Genomic DNA, 13,800 nt, shown 5'->3' on the forward strand with positions numbered 1-13,800 from the left:
GCTATCAATGACAACAAAGTTGAAAGGGTATTCGTGAAAAAGCGCAGTAGAAGACAAAAATAAACCTAGAGGCACTACGTCAAAAAGTCCAAAAATACGACATCACGATTATGTCCATCAAGCCGTCAAATATTTTAAAGTTTAATTCGTGTGCTTGAGACCGTGGAATTGGGTTTGGTTTTTTCTATTTTTAATTTTCTTTTAATAAAAAGAATAAAAATAAAACAAACTTATTATCGCGAGAGAGAGCCGAGAAGAGGGAAAGTTCTACTCTCTCTCCCTCTCTCGATCGATCAGTGATTAAACCCTAACCTACTCAACGTAGGTTTCTCTCTCGATCTCACATCTCTTTCAGTTTAGATTGATCTCTGGATCTCTCTTTCAATCTCTCGCTCGATCTCTCGTTTTATCTCTCGAACCTCACCCTGAATCCTCTCTTGATCACTCTCATAGTTTCCTTCTCTCTCTCTCTCTCTCACACACACACACACACACATCACCCCAAATCCTTTAATCTATATCAGATTCTAGTTTGAACAAACGGATTAAGGTTATAGAGCTGCAAAAATGGGTAAGAACAACTGGATCTCGACCTGATCTCTTCTTTTCTTGGAACTTTGTTCATGAATTATGTTTGTTAGTCATCCATTTACTTGGATTCGGGTTTGATTTTTTTGTAAATCTGAGCAGGGAGGATCAAGGTTCGCGATCTGTTGAACCAATTGAAGGATTTTTGACTCTAGCACTCGGATTTCTCTATTAATGCTGGGTTCAAACAAGTTTGGAGCATCACATTGAATTGTGGGGGCATCTCATAAGCAATCTAGGCTAAAAGGTCAATTTGTGATTTATAATTATTGGTGTTGTTGATTCTCTTCATAGACTAGTGATCGCTCAAATTTTAATGATAATTTCGCAAAAGCAAAAAAGAATAACAATTTCGAGAGAAGTTTACAAGAAGAAGTACTTGCCACTTGATCTTCAAGAGATGCCTTACTAAACATTAGGTAATCGTCTTATTTTAGGTAGAATTTCTAATTGGGATCTTATCACTTTTGTTATAAAATTATTTTAATTGTTTCAGATTTTTATTTTTAAAGATCCTGATTTTTTTACTTCAAGATGCTTAGTTACATTAATCTAGGACTAATCACATCAGTCTATGGATCTCATTCAAGTCAATCCGCTTAATTTATATTTTTGACTTAGGTTCTCATTGACTAATCACATTTAGCAATTATAGGATTCTCTGTTCTTTAATGTCAAATTCTTATATGTTTAGGTGTTAAAGCAAGTAATTATGTGTTTTCCACGTGCACTGATGAATAGATTACATGGTTTTACAGAATCAAAATATTTTGTGCTGTAGGATAGAGGTGTGAACAGTTTGCATTGTAGAAAACCACCAATAGTATATAGAGATTTGAAATCTTCTAATCTACTTGTTGATAGAAATTGGACTGTCAAGGTACAATAATGTGAGGTTTATTTTTTGTTTAAATTGTGTAATTGGAGTATGAGTTGTAGTTTAGATAAGTCATCTACTTCTTCTTTGCTAGGTTGGAGACTTTGGCTTATCAACATAGAAGAATGAAACCTTCTTGACGGCAAAATCTGGAGGAGGAACAGTAAGGATCTATTTTTTCCTGACTAGAACAAAATATTGACCCTATTTAATTGACCAAAACATTGAATGTTTTGATCTGTTTCGGTTGAAATGGTCTTGATTGCTTGATTACAACTGTTTTATTTGTTACCATGTTGGCATGTTTATGTAAATGATCTAATTCTTTTATCCATATGTGCTCATGGAAGATTTATGATTTTTAATGCAGCCACAATGGATGGCACCAGAAGTTCTCCAAAACGAACCTTCAAATGAAAAGTGATTACCTAAACTGAATTTTCTATAAATAGCTAAATGGGTTTCTTTTATGCAAAATATATGATGGTCCACCCCAACTACATTGGTCTCTATTAAAGTCTAAACAACCCTACTGTACGAGTAATGCACAAATTCCTATTCAAATAGGTCTGATTTGTTCAGTTTTGGTGTAATACTATGGGAACTAGTGACTGAATCTATTCCACGTATCACATTCTTTTGGGCCATAAAAATAATATGGTGGATGGTCTATATTAATACAAAGATTGGTAGTTATGAAACACATATTGGATAGTTAAAACACCTGGCTTAAATTTCGTCCTTGAAGATTACATTTCTGATTCACCAAATTCTGTTCATGGCTCCTCTTCTTTCCTCTTGTCCTAACAAATTAGTTTATTTTTTATTTTTCGGCTTTATAGTTTTTTGTTCCTTTTTGGCTAGGGATACTTTAAAAATGCAAGGCTATGTTATTTGCTGTAAATCTTCCTAAAGATAATCTTAGATGTACTGTAAAGGCTATGTATTATTCTATAAAGTTATTCAGTATACATATCCACACAAAAAAAAGGTTATCTTTGTGTGGCAGAATTTTTAGTGTCATGACAAGAAGGGGTTGCATTTTTCCTGTGAAGTACATTACTTTTTCTCCCATGGAATTTCCAGTAGAAGATTAGCGATGGTAACAGACTGAGAGTAGTTCCCCTACTGTGAAATTCGGGCACTATATCTCTGCTTGGTGGCAACACTTGGGCAATCCTACAAAAATAAATGCTCCAATCCAATTGAAAAGTCCAGGAATGGAAAATGCATAATATAGAATAATTTACCAAAACAGTAGTGTTTTCAAAATTATTTACCATAACGGTACACTAGCGCAAATAATTCCGAAAACGGTAAATTTACCTTTTTCAGAATTAATTTATTTACCAAAACGGTAAAAACAATAAAATGTATTTTTTTTTATACCGAAAATACCGTTTTTTTTGTTTTACATATGTATTTACAATTTTAACCTTAAAAAAATGAAAATCCAACTAAAAAGATTCACTCTCTTTTGGTAATCTAACAATCTAGGGCTGTCAACGGATAGCTGTCCGATCGGATAGTGTTATATCCGAATTCGAATCCGAAAATAAATAATACTATCCGAATTGGAATTCGAATCCGATCGGATATCCCTAACAAACATTCGAATTCGAATCCGAAAAAGATATCGGATATCCGATAATATCCGATTCGATAAAAAAATCCGACGAAACCCACAGATTTGTTCGAAAAATCACTCCGACCAGTTCAGATCAGAGAGAGAGAGAGAGAGAGAGAGATAGAGTATGTACCTGCATGCTAGCCGGCCGGGGAAGACTTGTCGGAGTTTGCATAGTTGAAACGACGAAACCCACAGATTTGTCCGAAAAATCACTCCGACCGGTTCAGATCGGAGAGAGAGAGAGAGAGAGAGAGAGAGAGAGAGAGAGAGAGAGAGAGAATACGTACCTGATGCTCGTCGGCCGGAGAAGATAGTGGTCGAAGTTCTATCGAAACCCGCCGTGTTGTCTGGTTCTTTACGGCTTTAGCCATTAAGGTGGGTTAGATAGAGAAGACGAAGTTTTAAAAATAAATTTTCGTTGTATGAAACGAATACATAACACATATATATACATATAGAAACGTTTTGTTGTAAAACATAAATACATGACATGTAGTGTTATCGGAGCGGATATTATCGAATCGGATATCGCAATATCCGAATTCGTATCCGAAACTCATTCGAATGTTAGAATGACATCCGAATCCGAATCCGATATTCGAAATTTTCGGATAATATCCGAATTTTCGAATTCGAATTCGGATTTCGGCTATCCATTGACACCCTTACAACAATCATATGTATTTACAATTTTTTTTTACCGAAATCAATTTTATTTTCATAATTTCAGTCAAAAAATAAAAAGGGTATTTTCGGTAAAAAAAAAATACATTTTACTGTTTTTATCGTTTTGGTAAAAAAAGTTAATTCCGAAAATGGTAAATTTACCGTTTTCGGAATTATTTGCTATAGTGTACTGTTTTGGTAAATATTCGAAATGTTGTGCTTATTTTGGTAAATCTGCCTATCATATATACAAGTATAGAGATCAATTTAATTTTGTAAAGTGGGCCAATGAGCTTCCAAATGAATTGCTGAAATTCTTAAGAAGGAACTTTTGTCATTATGACCAAGGTTTAAAATACCGTATCAATTGAACGTTTCGGTTAATGAAAAAATCGAGACGGTATCAGCCGATACATTTGATAAAACCGATACATTCTGATACGTATCCGATAAATTCCCAAAACATTCAACGTTTCTGGGTCAAGGTTTTGTTTCGGTCTTGGCCAATACCAATATGTATCAACTGATGCATTCCAATATTTTAAACCATGATTATGAGTTTATGACCACTAATCCTAAATTACGGAAGGAAGGAGAGATTCCTCTATTTCAACATTAACTTCTTTGGGGCTATCCTTGCATTTCAAATTCTTGCCAAAAAAATTCATTTTACATGGTTATTTTAATTCACTTGGCTGGGTGTTCAATAAATCTTTAACGACCAGGTTTGAGGCCGGAACACCTGCAATTGGGGAGGCCATAGGGCTAGGAGCAGCAATTGATTATTTGTCAGGGATTGGCATGCAAAAGATCCATAATTATGAGGTGAGGATTATTCTTCCATTTTTTTCTGCTACCTGCACTCATTTTATATCAACTTTTGAAGTATGGGATCGTTACACAGTCAAACCTTCCATTCTGCATGTTTGATGTGTGGGAATAGGAAATCTAAGGCCTCGCCTTGAGGCTCCATTGCTTTGAATAGAAGTGCTTCTACGGAGTCACTTCTGTAAGAATCGTGCTTGCATGTACAGTTTTTTGGTGGGGGGAGGGGGGTAAACTGTTTCTGCATATCAAAATTGTGTTTAAATGACCATATTGCCCCTTCAACAAGTGGAGCATACCATACACTATACCATTTTTTTTTTTTTTTGAGTTGGGATACACATGATCCCAGCCCTTTAAACACAAAATCGTACGGTTGAGATTTATGATTATCTTGGTAACACAAATCTTAGAGATACTTATCCCAAAGATAAATCTCAACCGTGGATTTTGCATTTAAAGGGTTGGGATCATGTGCTTTTTTCACGAGTCATTCTTAGGAGTCAAGGGATCCTGGCCCTTTTTTTGTCTAAAAAAGGTTATAATGTTTCCTCTGTGCCTCGAGTGTCAGTTGTTCTCAGGTTTGAACTTTTGATTATTATTATTATTTTTTAATTACACAATGGATTTATTTTTCTTCTTCTTATATTTATATCCCTTTATTTTTTTTAGTTTCATATATTTCATGGATAATGATTGTTGTCTGTCAGTGTTAACAAGCTCACTATTTGAATAAAATCCATATGGGAAACAGGTTGATCCTGAAACAACAAAATACTTCATAGAAATTACAAATATTTTCGAAGGTAGTGGGATTGACTTAGAGGAACGTTCCATCATATGTGGTAATGCTTTGGAGGAAACTAGGGGGAAAGAGTTGGAACTTGCAACTGACTATATCATAAGTCACACTTTATAAACCCTCCTTGAAGGCTGTGATGTTGATCAGCTTTGCGGTTTCCTCCAAAGCTGTGTTGAAGAGTTTCCTCTTATTACAATGGATAGATCGGGATCTCACATGGCTGAGACAGCTATCAAGTCCTCAACAATGCATCTTCAGGATAAAGAGGCGTACTCTGTTATTGACGAAGCATTAGCTAAGATATGCCAGGTATCATATATGTAATAATTTATTTTATTTGGGAAACTTAAGGTACCTATTGAACAAACTGTGAGGATGGTCCACCTAATGCCCTACAAGGCATTTACTTCATTTGTTTTCCCTTTCAGGTAATTGTAGTAAATCCTGTTAATGTAATGTGTAGCCACTATGGATCTCATGTTCTTCGAAGTCTTCTTTGTATGTGTAAAGGAATACCATTTGATATGGCCCTGTTCCTTCACAAACTGCCTGCCATGCTGCTCTTAGTTCATTTAATGTAGAAAATATCCACCCAACAGGCATTGCAACTTTTCTCGATTAGCAAGTATGACAATAGAACCTAGTCACTATGTTTAAGTTGCTATTATCTTTCTCTCTTTCTTTCGATTATGAAAATAGAAATATCTGCAACTTGAGAAGGGATGACAATTGGAGAGTTATACAATTGGAAGCTATTATGATTATGGTGCGTCTTTCAGCCAGTATCAAGGAAAGCTAATAGCAGTTTTGTGTTCTCCCAAAGAAGTCAGGCTCTTTGTTGGACAGCTATCTCATGTGAGGGTGTTTTTGTAATAACAATGGGATGCAAAGGGTGCTGTTTATTACCTAAACCCCCTTACACTGGGAAGATGTCAAAAACAATGAGGGCCTTTCCTTCTTACTTTCTTTATTATGTGGATATGTGAGAGGAGGGATGAGGAGGAATTTGTTTTCAAAAACATTTGTTTATAAAATGTAATTACATTTTATTTTTCTTGATGATGTAGATGTGAGCATGCCATGTAGACACTTTAAACATGCCATGAAGCTTATAACGTCATCTCATGGAAACAAGATAGTCGTTGAGTGAATCTGAGATTCAATTGTCAAGCATTGGTTTGACAATTTAGACCGATATTCATGTCTATTGTAGCGTTACATTATTACCCATGACGAATTCCCAAATTTTATGTCTTAATGTTGGTAATTGACAATCCTTCAAACTCACAGTTGTTGAGACAACCTTGAGGAACACATGAGATCATAATTCATAACAAAAGAATGTTAAAATCCTTGAGGGATGGCATGACTATGAATTGTGAAACATAGTGGGGGATGACTCCCTATTTTCACGATATAAACCAACATAGTGCCATCTCTCTCATCAGCAAATTCTCGTTCGTAAAGAAGGCATCCACATGCATGCATTACCACAATGAAGTTTAATGGATATTACTCATCTATAAATATACCTGATGGTTTGTGTTATTTTGTTTTAGTATGGAGTGGCCATTCGATCGGGACACCACTGCGCTCAGCCTCTGCACCGGTACTTAGGAGTCAGTTCAAGTGCACGGGCTAGCCTCCATTTCTACAACACCAAAGAAGACGTTGATACCTTCATCTCGGCATTATTAAAAGAAACGATCAACTTCTTCACTTCCTTCCAGTAAAGGTACTCCCTCCCTTCCTTACTCCTTGCTTGTAAGATTGCATTGTTTGTTCAATTTATCTCTTCATCTATTTATAATCTAAGTTAAAGCAAGGTAATACCCTTGCATCTCTTTCTTTTAATGTGGTGGCAAGCACCGCTTTTGTAGTTCTCTTAAAAGTCAGAATATTTTGAAACTCAATACATCCCATAGCTAGACATACTCTTTGAAGCCTTCAAAATTCAAAACATGTTTGTTTACTAGGAAAGATGTCAAGATTAGGTGTGTTTGATGTATGGCCAGAGATGTTAGTTGCATATCAAGAGCTATTATTTAAAAAATAAATAAAAAATGGAGATAGTTGTATTACCCTAGACATAAACAAAGAACCGCTGTGATGGGATAATATTATTCCAAGTGATTCTCAAGAAAATTGTATCCCTAAAATAATTAGTACTGCTCCCTAGAAAAAAAAAGTATTATTGACTGTCTCCACCTTAAACTCTCTTGGCTATAGTGGTGGATCTTTAGAGCTTCTCCGATCTAGGGCACGGATGTGGTTCCTTTGTTTGCGATGATAGTCTCTCTTAATTTATAAAGGAACATCTTTCAACTCTTATTTTTCATATTATTAAAATCTCACTAAATTGTAGCTTGAAATGTGTTCATGGGTCAATGGCTGTCACAAAATATATGTGGCTGACATTGCTCTGTTTAGCTCTACTAATTTTTATGTATTATCATCATAGTTGAAGTGAAGTTATTCAAATTTTTATTTTATGATTCTTGTAGCATTCCTCTTTATCCACTATTTATGGAGGGAAACTTGCCACCAACTTCTTACGATGTGGTCAAGGATTAAGAGTATTGTGGAGAAATTAGAGTTGGCCTCACATTCACTCCTGAGGTATTTGTCTTGATGTCCTTTAATCTGTTTATATGCATTTTCATAATTGCTATATAGTAAACAACCTTCTTCATTAGTCACAAAACCTAGATGGGAAGAGAAATAAGTGAAAAAAAAAAGAAAAGCACAACTTAAGTTCAAAGCCCCATCTATCCCTATGTGATTCAAGCACTATAGGATGGGCATAATACGTGACTCAAGCACTATGGTTTTGTGCACATTCCACATCAGTTGAGTGTGTTTGAGTTTAGTATTATTCTTTTTAATTAACTACACAACATGCTTTGTTTGTATTCCATCTTCTGTATGATCATTGATTTCTTCTTCTGTCTATTGTTTTGTAACTCCGGCATTGAAATCGGAAAAACGCCACACTTCTGTTGATGAACCTTTGATATTGATGGCATGGAATGATATCTTAGTAATCATTTTTTGTGTTCATGAGGCATGGGAGAATGTGGGACTCTCTTTGGCTATTTGATGGTATTAGTGGTTTATATATGGTGATTGATTCCACGTGGCATGATATATATGTTTTGTGTTCATCACGACCATTTGCTTCTGATTATGTGACTAAATTTTATTTGTTAGTGCCCAATTACTTCTATTAGAGCTTGTTTGGTAATAGAATTTCAATATATAATATGAATTTTGAGTTGTTTAGCTTAATTTGGAGCTTGTTTTATGATTTTTTTTTTTTTTTTTTTTTAATTTTATAATTTTTTTATTTTATTATTTCGTGTATTGTGATTGGTGAATTAGAGGACAGTGCTATTGTTTGTTAAACCTCCAAATTCCACGCCCATGCTCTGGAATATATATATATTTTTTAAGCACATTTTCCAATAATTTGATAGTCCAGAGCTGTAAAAAAAAAATTCTACAAGAAAATATTTGACAGGAGGGTCCGTCAAATTTTTCACATAGTGAGTGGTTTTCTTGGAAAGGGAAGTAGAAGAAAGAAAATAGAGTTGAGGAGCATTCTTGGAAATATGAGAAAAAGGAAAAGAATGGGATCCACAATTGTGTTTTATTATACAGAATGGGATCCACAACATTGGACAACAATTCCCATTGTTTCTTTCTTTAACTTTGTTTTCAATGATCAAAACCGATTCCCTTGTTCAAAATAAATTCAACTAGATGTTACCTTAAATAAATTCAATGAAAAAAATTGATTCCCAACTAGATGTTACCTTAAATAAATTCAAAAGATTTTAAATTTATATACACTTAAATGTTTCGCTTTCAATTTTTTAACTTTCTTCGCATATGAAATCTTTCTCTTTTAGTAACTTTTGATTATGTTTCTAATATATAAATGCAACCAAACAAAAACATTAATAACTAGATTTTCTTGGACTACGATAAGTTTTTCTACTTAATTTTTATAAAGAGTAACTATATTTGATCGAAGCATCTATCTTAAACTCTGAACTATCAAAACTGTATTTCCCGTTTTAAAACATTTATATTTATTTTTAAATTTAAGTAGACAATCTAATTTAATATCATATTTTTATCATTTAATATGTGATAAGATTGTTTTATTTTAAAATATTAACTAAGATGATTTTGGATATAAATTAATAAAAAAAGAAGATAATTTTATAATTTCAGAAAGCTAAAAATTAACTGGCATGGTTACGGGAAGTCATGGTTGTATTCCTTTAGATGAAAATGACCTTGATATAATAGTGAGGTTAAATATACTAAAACATGAGGACATTTACTGTCTTCCAAATTTTGGTGTAAACAAACACCTATTTCGGCCTTCACTCATTATAATAGTGAAGATGATCACAATAACCATTTCACCTAGTATAGGTAATAATGAAAGTTTCATACAAGTATTATAGATGAAAAATTATGATGGTAAAAGTGATCGATGTAAGGAGAGGCATGTGCATATCTTATACAAATTAAGTTGATTGTTTGTGAGTTATTCCAATGAAGTTGAAAATTTTCGGTTGGAAATTGTGCAAGGTGTGTGACCAATGGAGTCTATCAAGGAAAAAATGGAACCTTAGCTTTGCATCCAGACGCTCTTTCTGTAAAATCACAGAAGAAAATATCGTCCATTTGTTCTTTAATTGATTGCAGCTTTGCAAAAGCAGTTTGAAAGGGATCTAAGTTCATCTTTTAGAGGTCATTGACAATACCTTCTTATAGGCTCAACTGTTGCAAAATGGGAAGCTCTGGGCCATCTTCCTAGTTTATAAATTTACTTCATCGAGTAATCCTTAGCTGTTGCTTAATTGGAACTTGTGGCTGAGCTGTATTTGAAGGTACAGAAGGATCACTACAAATTAGGAACGGTTTGTTACGGTTGAAAACCGTCTATTATTGAGGCGTCGTTAATGATTATAAATGGCTGGAAGCCGTTCCAGATCTCAAGATTTGGTACGGCTAAAACCCGTTCCAAATCTCATATTTTTGGAACATTTCTCTCCCAAAAGATATTCCACTTTGTTTGACAAGGATATTCTCTTAAGTGGTTCTATGGTTTCAAAATTTAGTCGACAGCCCAGGATTTTTTATGTAGTTTGTATTATACCTACAATCGGTGTGGCCCAATGAATCCCTCGGTTTTGCATTATTTTATAAAGTTGGAAACCATCAAAATAAATGGTGATTTTTAGACACCGATTTGAAGTTTAAAGATCAAACATAAACATATATCTAAAGTCCCACACTTTTATGCGCAATCACTCCACCTGCGAAAAATGCACTTCAGATTTAAAAATTGATGTTTATTTAAAAGAAAGTGATATCTAAAGTTTCTTTAGTTGTACTAGCTAGCACTCATCTAAAAAGAAGAATGACATTCAATTAATCAATAACGTTAATAGATGAAATTGGCCCTCAAGTAACCTTATTCCACACAAGAACTAAAGTATTGGGTGATTGAGATATCGATTCTATCCTCAATAACAGTCGATAGCCATTCCATTAAGTAAAAATAGAGAAGGTGTGTCTAGATAAAGGATTGGACATACAAAGTAGATTACTTGATCCGTTTACCTGATTGAATTTTTTGGTACTCTCCATTTATTCATCGATAGGAAATGGCGAAATGTATGCTCTAATCTTACTTATTATTTTGATTAATAATTGTGTAATCGTTTTCTTTGGATTGGATTCAACAATCCTAGAGACATTGAGTTTGGGATTATTATTTATTTTTCTTCATTCGTATCATCATGGATTCAATGTTGTAATGTCCATTTTAGTCTTAACAGTTTGGAATAGGCCGAAGAGAGGTTGTTTGAAGATCAACATGGATGGAGCAAGTTAGAACAATCCAGGAAGGTCAGCAGGTGGTGATTCTATAAGTAATGATATTGGAAATCAGGTGCAAAGCCCTAACAGTTGGATTAAAATTGATCAATATTGTTGAAGAGAAAGATATCAAGATCGAATCGGTTTCTTTGTTATATTGATCAATTGTCTCCATGGAGAAAATCTACCTTATAATCTTGGACCCTACTTGAAGAAGAATTTTCAAGTGCTAAATTGAATTAATTGGGGTGGTTGTAATTTGCTTTTTTAACAAAAAAAAAAGTATAATAATAACCACTTAGGCCTTAAATAAACAGAAATATACCATTTTAAATCTACTTTTACATATCTTATGATTCTTTTATTCTAACTGTTACTACAAGGCAGCTGGACTAGAGTAGTATATGTTCTCCAAGGGTCATGTTCAATGGCTAACTTTTTGGCAAAACATTTTTCAAAACATGAGTTAGAAGTTTTGGAATGGCTGAATTTTGGTGAGGATGATCTCTACAGTGAGGAGATCATCCTCACCAAAAATCAGCCCATTCCAAAACTTCTAACCCATGTTTACAAGTTGAAAAATTGTGGACCGTCCATTTTTTGTAAACTATTTTTGATGGGGTTAGAAGTTTTGTAATGGGCTGATTTTTGGTGATGATGATCTCCTCACCGTAGAGATCATCCTCACCAAAAATCAGCCCATTCCAAAACTTCTAACTCATTTTTTGAAAAATGTTTTGCCAAAAAGTTTGCCAAAAAGTAAGCCATTGAACGGGACCCGTTCTCCAAATGTTGTAAGAAATATATATATATATATATATGTCAAAACAATGTAATAAAAACAAATTTTCAAAATATGGGTTAGAGGTTTTGGATTGAGCTGATTTTTTATGAGGATGATCTCTATGATGAGAAGGACATCCTAAAAAAAATCAGTCCACTCTAAAACTTCTAACCCCATCAAAAGTGATTTAGAATGTGGACCATCGATTTTTAACCAGTAATTTGTAAATCACTTTTGATGGACTTATAAGTTTCAGATTTAGCAGATTTTTTGTGAGATTGATCTTCTCATCATAAAGACCATCCTCACAAAATATCAGCTCAATCAAGAACCTCTAACCCATATTTTAAAAAGGCATTGTTTTTACATATGTCCCATGTATATATGAGATGGAGTTATATGAACCGAAGGACCATCTATCCTTATGGACCACATGCCAACGAGGCGCCCAGTACCACCATCAGATGCCTCATGTATGTAAAGCATGGAATTTTATGAACTTCCAAAATAAACAAAATTAAAAAAAGTGATTTTTCACTGTTGGATTTAAATTTTAAATTTTGGAGTTCAGTGGTCGTCTAGTTTCAAACTCAAGATCTAGTCCAAAAAAAATATTATTATTTTCAAATTTTTTTGTTCAAGCCCAATCTAAACCACAATCAAGAAGGATGAGATGTCCTTTGGGCAAATGTAGCAGTCCACATGGCTCACATGTTGACCTTGGTCAATGCAACCGTTTTCCTATATATATATATATATATATATATATATATGTGAGGAATGTTAACGTTGAATACTTCATGGGGACGTTAGCACTGTCTAACACTATTTTTTTCAATAATACGCCTCCTCGTTTTGTCTTTTAATGAAATAGAAAAGGGTATGTTAGTCTTTTACACAATAAATGTTTGTTTACGTAATAAATACTATCAGCATTTAAGTATTTTGGGTTAAAAGTCTTTTTTTTATTAAAGGCTTAGTCAAACAATGCCAACATAATAAATTTATTAATGGCATAATAAATGTATTTATTGTGTAAAAAAATAACATACCCTTGTCTTTTTCTCTAAAAGCAAAATGAAGCGGGGTATTATTGAAAAAAAGAAAGGTGTTCAACAATGTTAAATTCCCCATGAGGTCTTGGACTTTAGCATTCCCCTACATATATATGAGATGGGGTTATATGGACCGAAGGCTATCTATCACTGTGGACCCACTACAAAATATAACCTTTAACAATAAAACTTTAGAGACGAATATTAGAATCGTAGTTAAAAGCCCACAATAGGGACATAAATACTATCCACCGTTAAAAGTTAACGAATTTGACAATTGTTAGCGACGGTCTAAATTTTCCGTGGCTAAAGGTTATTTTATGGCAATGGTTTATTTATTTTTGATTCTATAAATATCATTATTAGTAAGTACAGCTTATTTTTGTAGTCACAATTTTTTTAATTTTCAACTCAATTAATCTTTTAGCGATGGTATTGTCAACTATCTCTATAATTTTCTCTTTTTAAATTTTAAAGGAAAAAACTTTTAGCAACGGTAATGTCTATACGTCGCTATAAATATACATATTAGTGATGGTTTTGTTAATTGTCACTATACTTTTTTCTTTTAATATTTGTAGAAAATCTATTAGCTTTAATTATTTTTATTTGTGACTATAAATATAATTAGTAGCCACGATTTTAAAAACCATCACTATTAGCCTCATAAAT

At 33.6% G+C, this 13,800-nt stretch overlaps 1 protein-coding gene across 4 annotated transcripts; it reads left to right on the top strand.

Annotated features, from left to right (window-relative positions):
* Positions 1 to 219: 219 nt before the first annotated feature.
* On the top strand, positions 220 to 8,614 carry LOC147381843 (cysteine desulfurase 1, chloroplastic-like). 4 transcript variants are annotated; one of them, XM_086429892.1, is made up of 8 exons: positions 220 to 571; positions 691 to 835; positions 1,560 to 1,628; positions 1,836 to 1,885; positions 4,487 to 4,586; positions 6,948 to 7,123; positions 7,893 to 8,007; positions 8,352 to 8,614. In XM_086429892.1, the coding sequence occupies exons 4-6, from the start codon at positions 1,845 to 1,847 to the stop codon at positions 7,119 to 7,121; spliced, it is 315 nt and encodes a 104-aa protein (XP_086286018.1). In that variant the 5' UTR covers positions 220 to 571; positions 691 to 835; positions 1,560 to 1,628; positions 1,836 to 1,844; the 3' UTR covers positions 7,122 to 7,123; positions 7,893 to 8,007; positions 8,352 to 8,614. The 4 variants fall into 4 exon arrangements, 3 of the variants coding, with proteins under 3 accessions (XP_086286018.1, XP_086286019.1, XP_086286020.1); XM_086429893.1 differs by lacking the exon at positions 691 to 835; XM_086429894.1 differs by lacking the exons at positions 220 to 571; positions 691 to 835 and adding an exon at positions 856 to 1,007.
* Positions 8,615 to 13,800: the final 5,186 nt, after the last annotated feature.

This window comes from Akebia trifoliata, unplaced genomic scaffold, assembly GCF_017979445.1.
Source record: "Akebia trifoliata isolate Shusen 1 unplaced genomic scaffold, ASM1797944v1 Contig00224, whole genome shotgun sequence".
Classification (NCBI taxonomy): domain Eukaryota; kingdom Viridiplantae; phylum Streptophyta; class Magnoliopsida; order Ranunculales; family Lardizabalaceae; genus Akebia; species Akebia trifoliata.

Excerpts from the sequence above, each read along its gene's own strand:
- LOC147381843 (XM_086429892.1), top strand. The coding sequence starts at position 1,845 with ATGGCACCAGAAGTTCTCCAAAACGAACCTTCAAATGAAAA. Across the intron at positions 1,886-4,486 it reads AACGAACCTTCAAATGAAAA|GTTTGAGGCCGGAACACCTG; the intron begins GTGATTACCTAA and ends TTTAACGACCAG. Across the intron at positions 4,587-6,947 it reads AAAAGATCCATAATTATGAG|TATGGAGTGGCCATTCGATC; the intron begins GTGAGGATTATT and ends ATTTTGTTTTAG.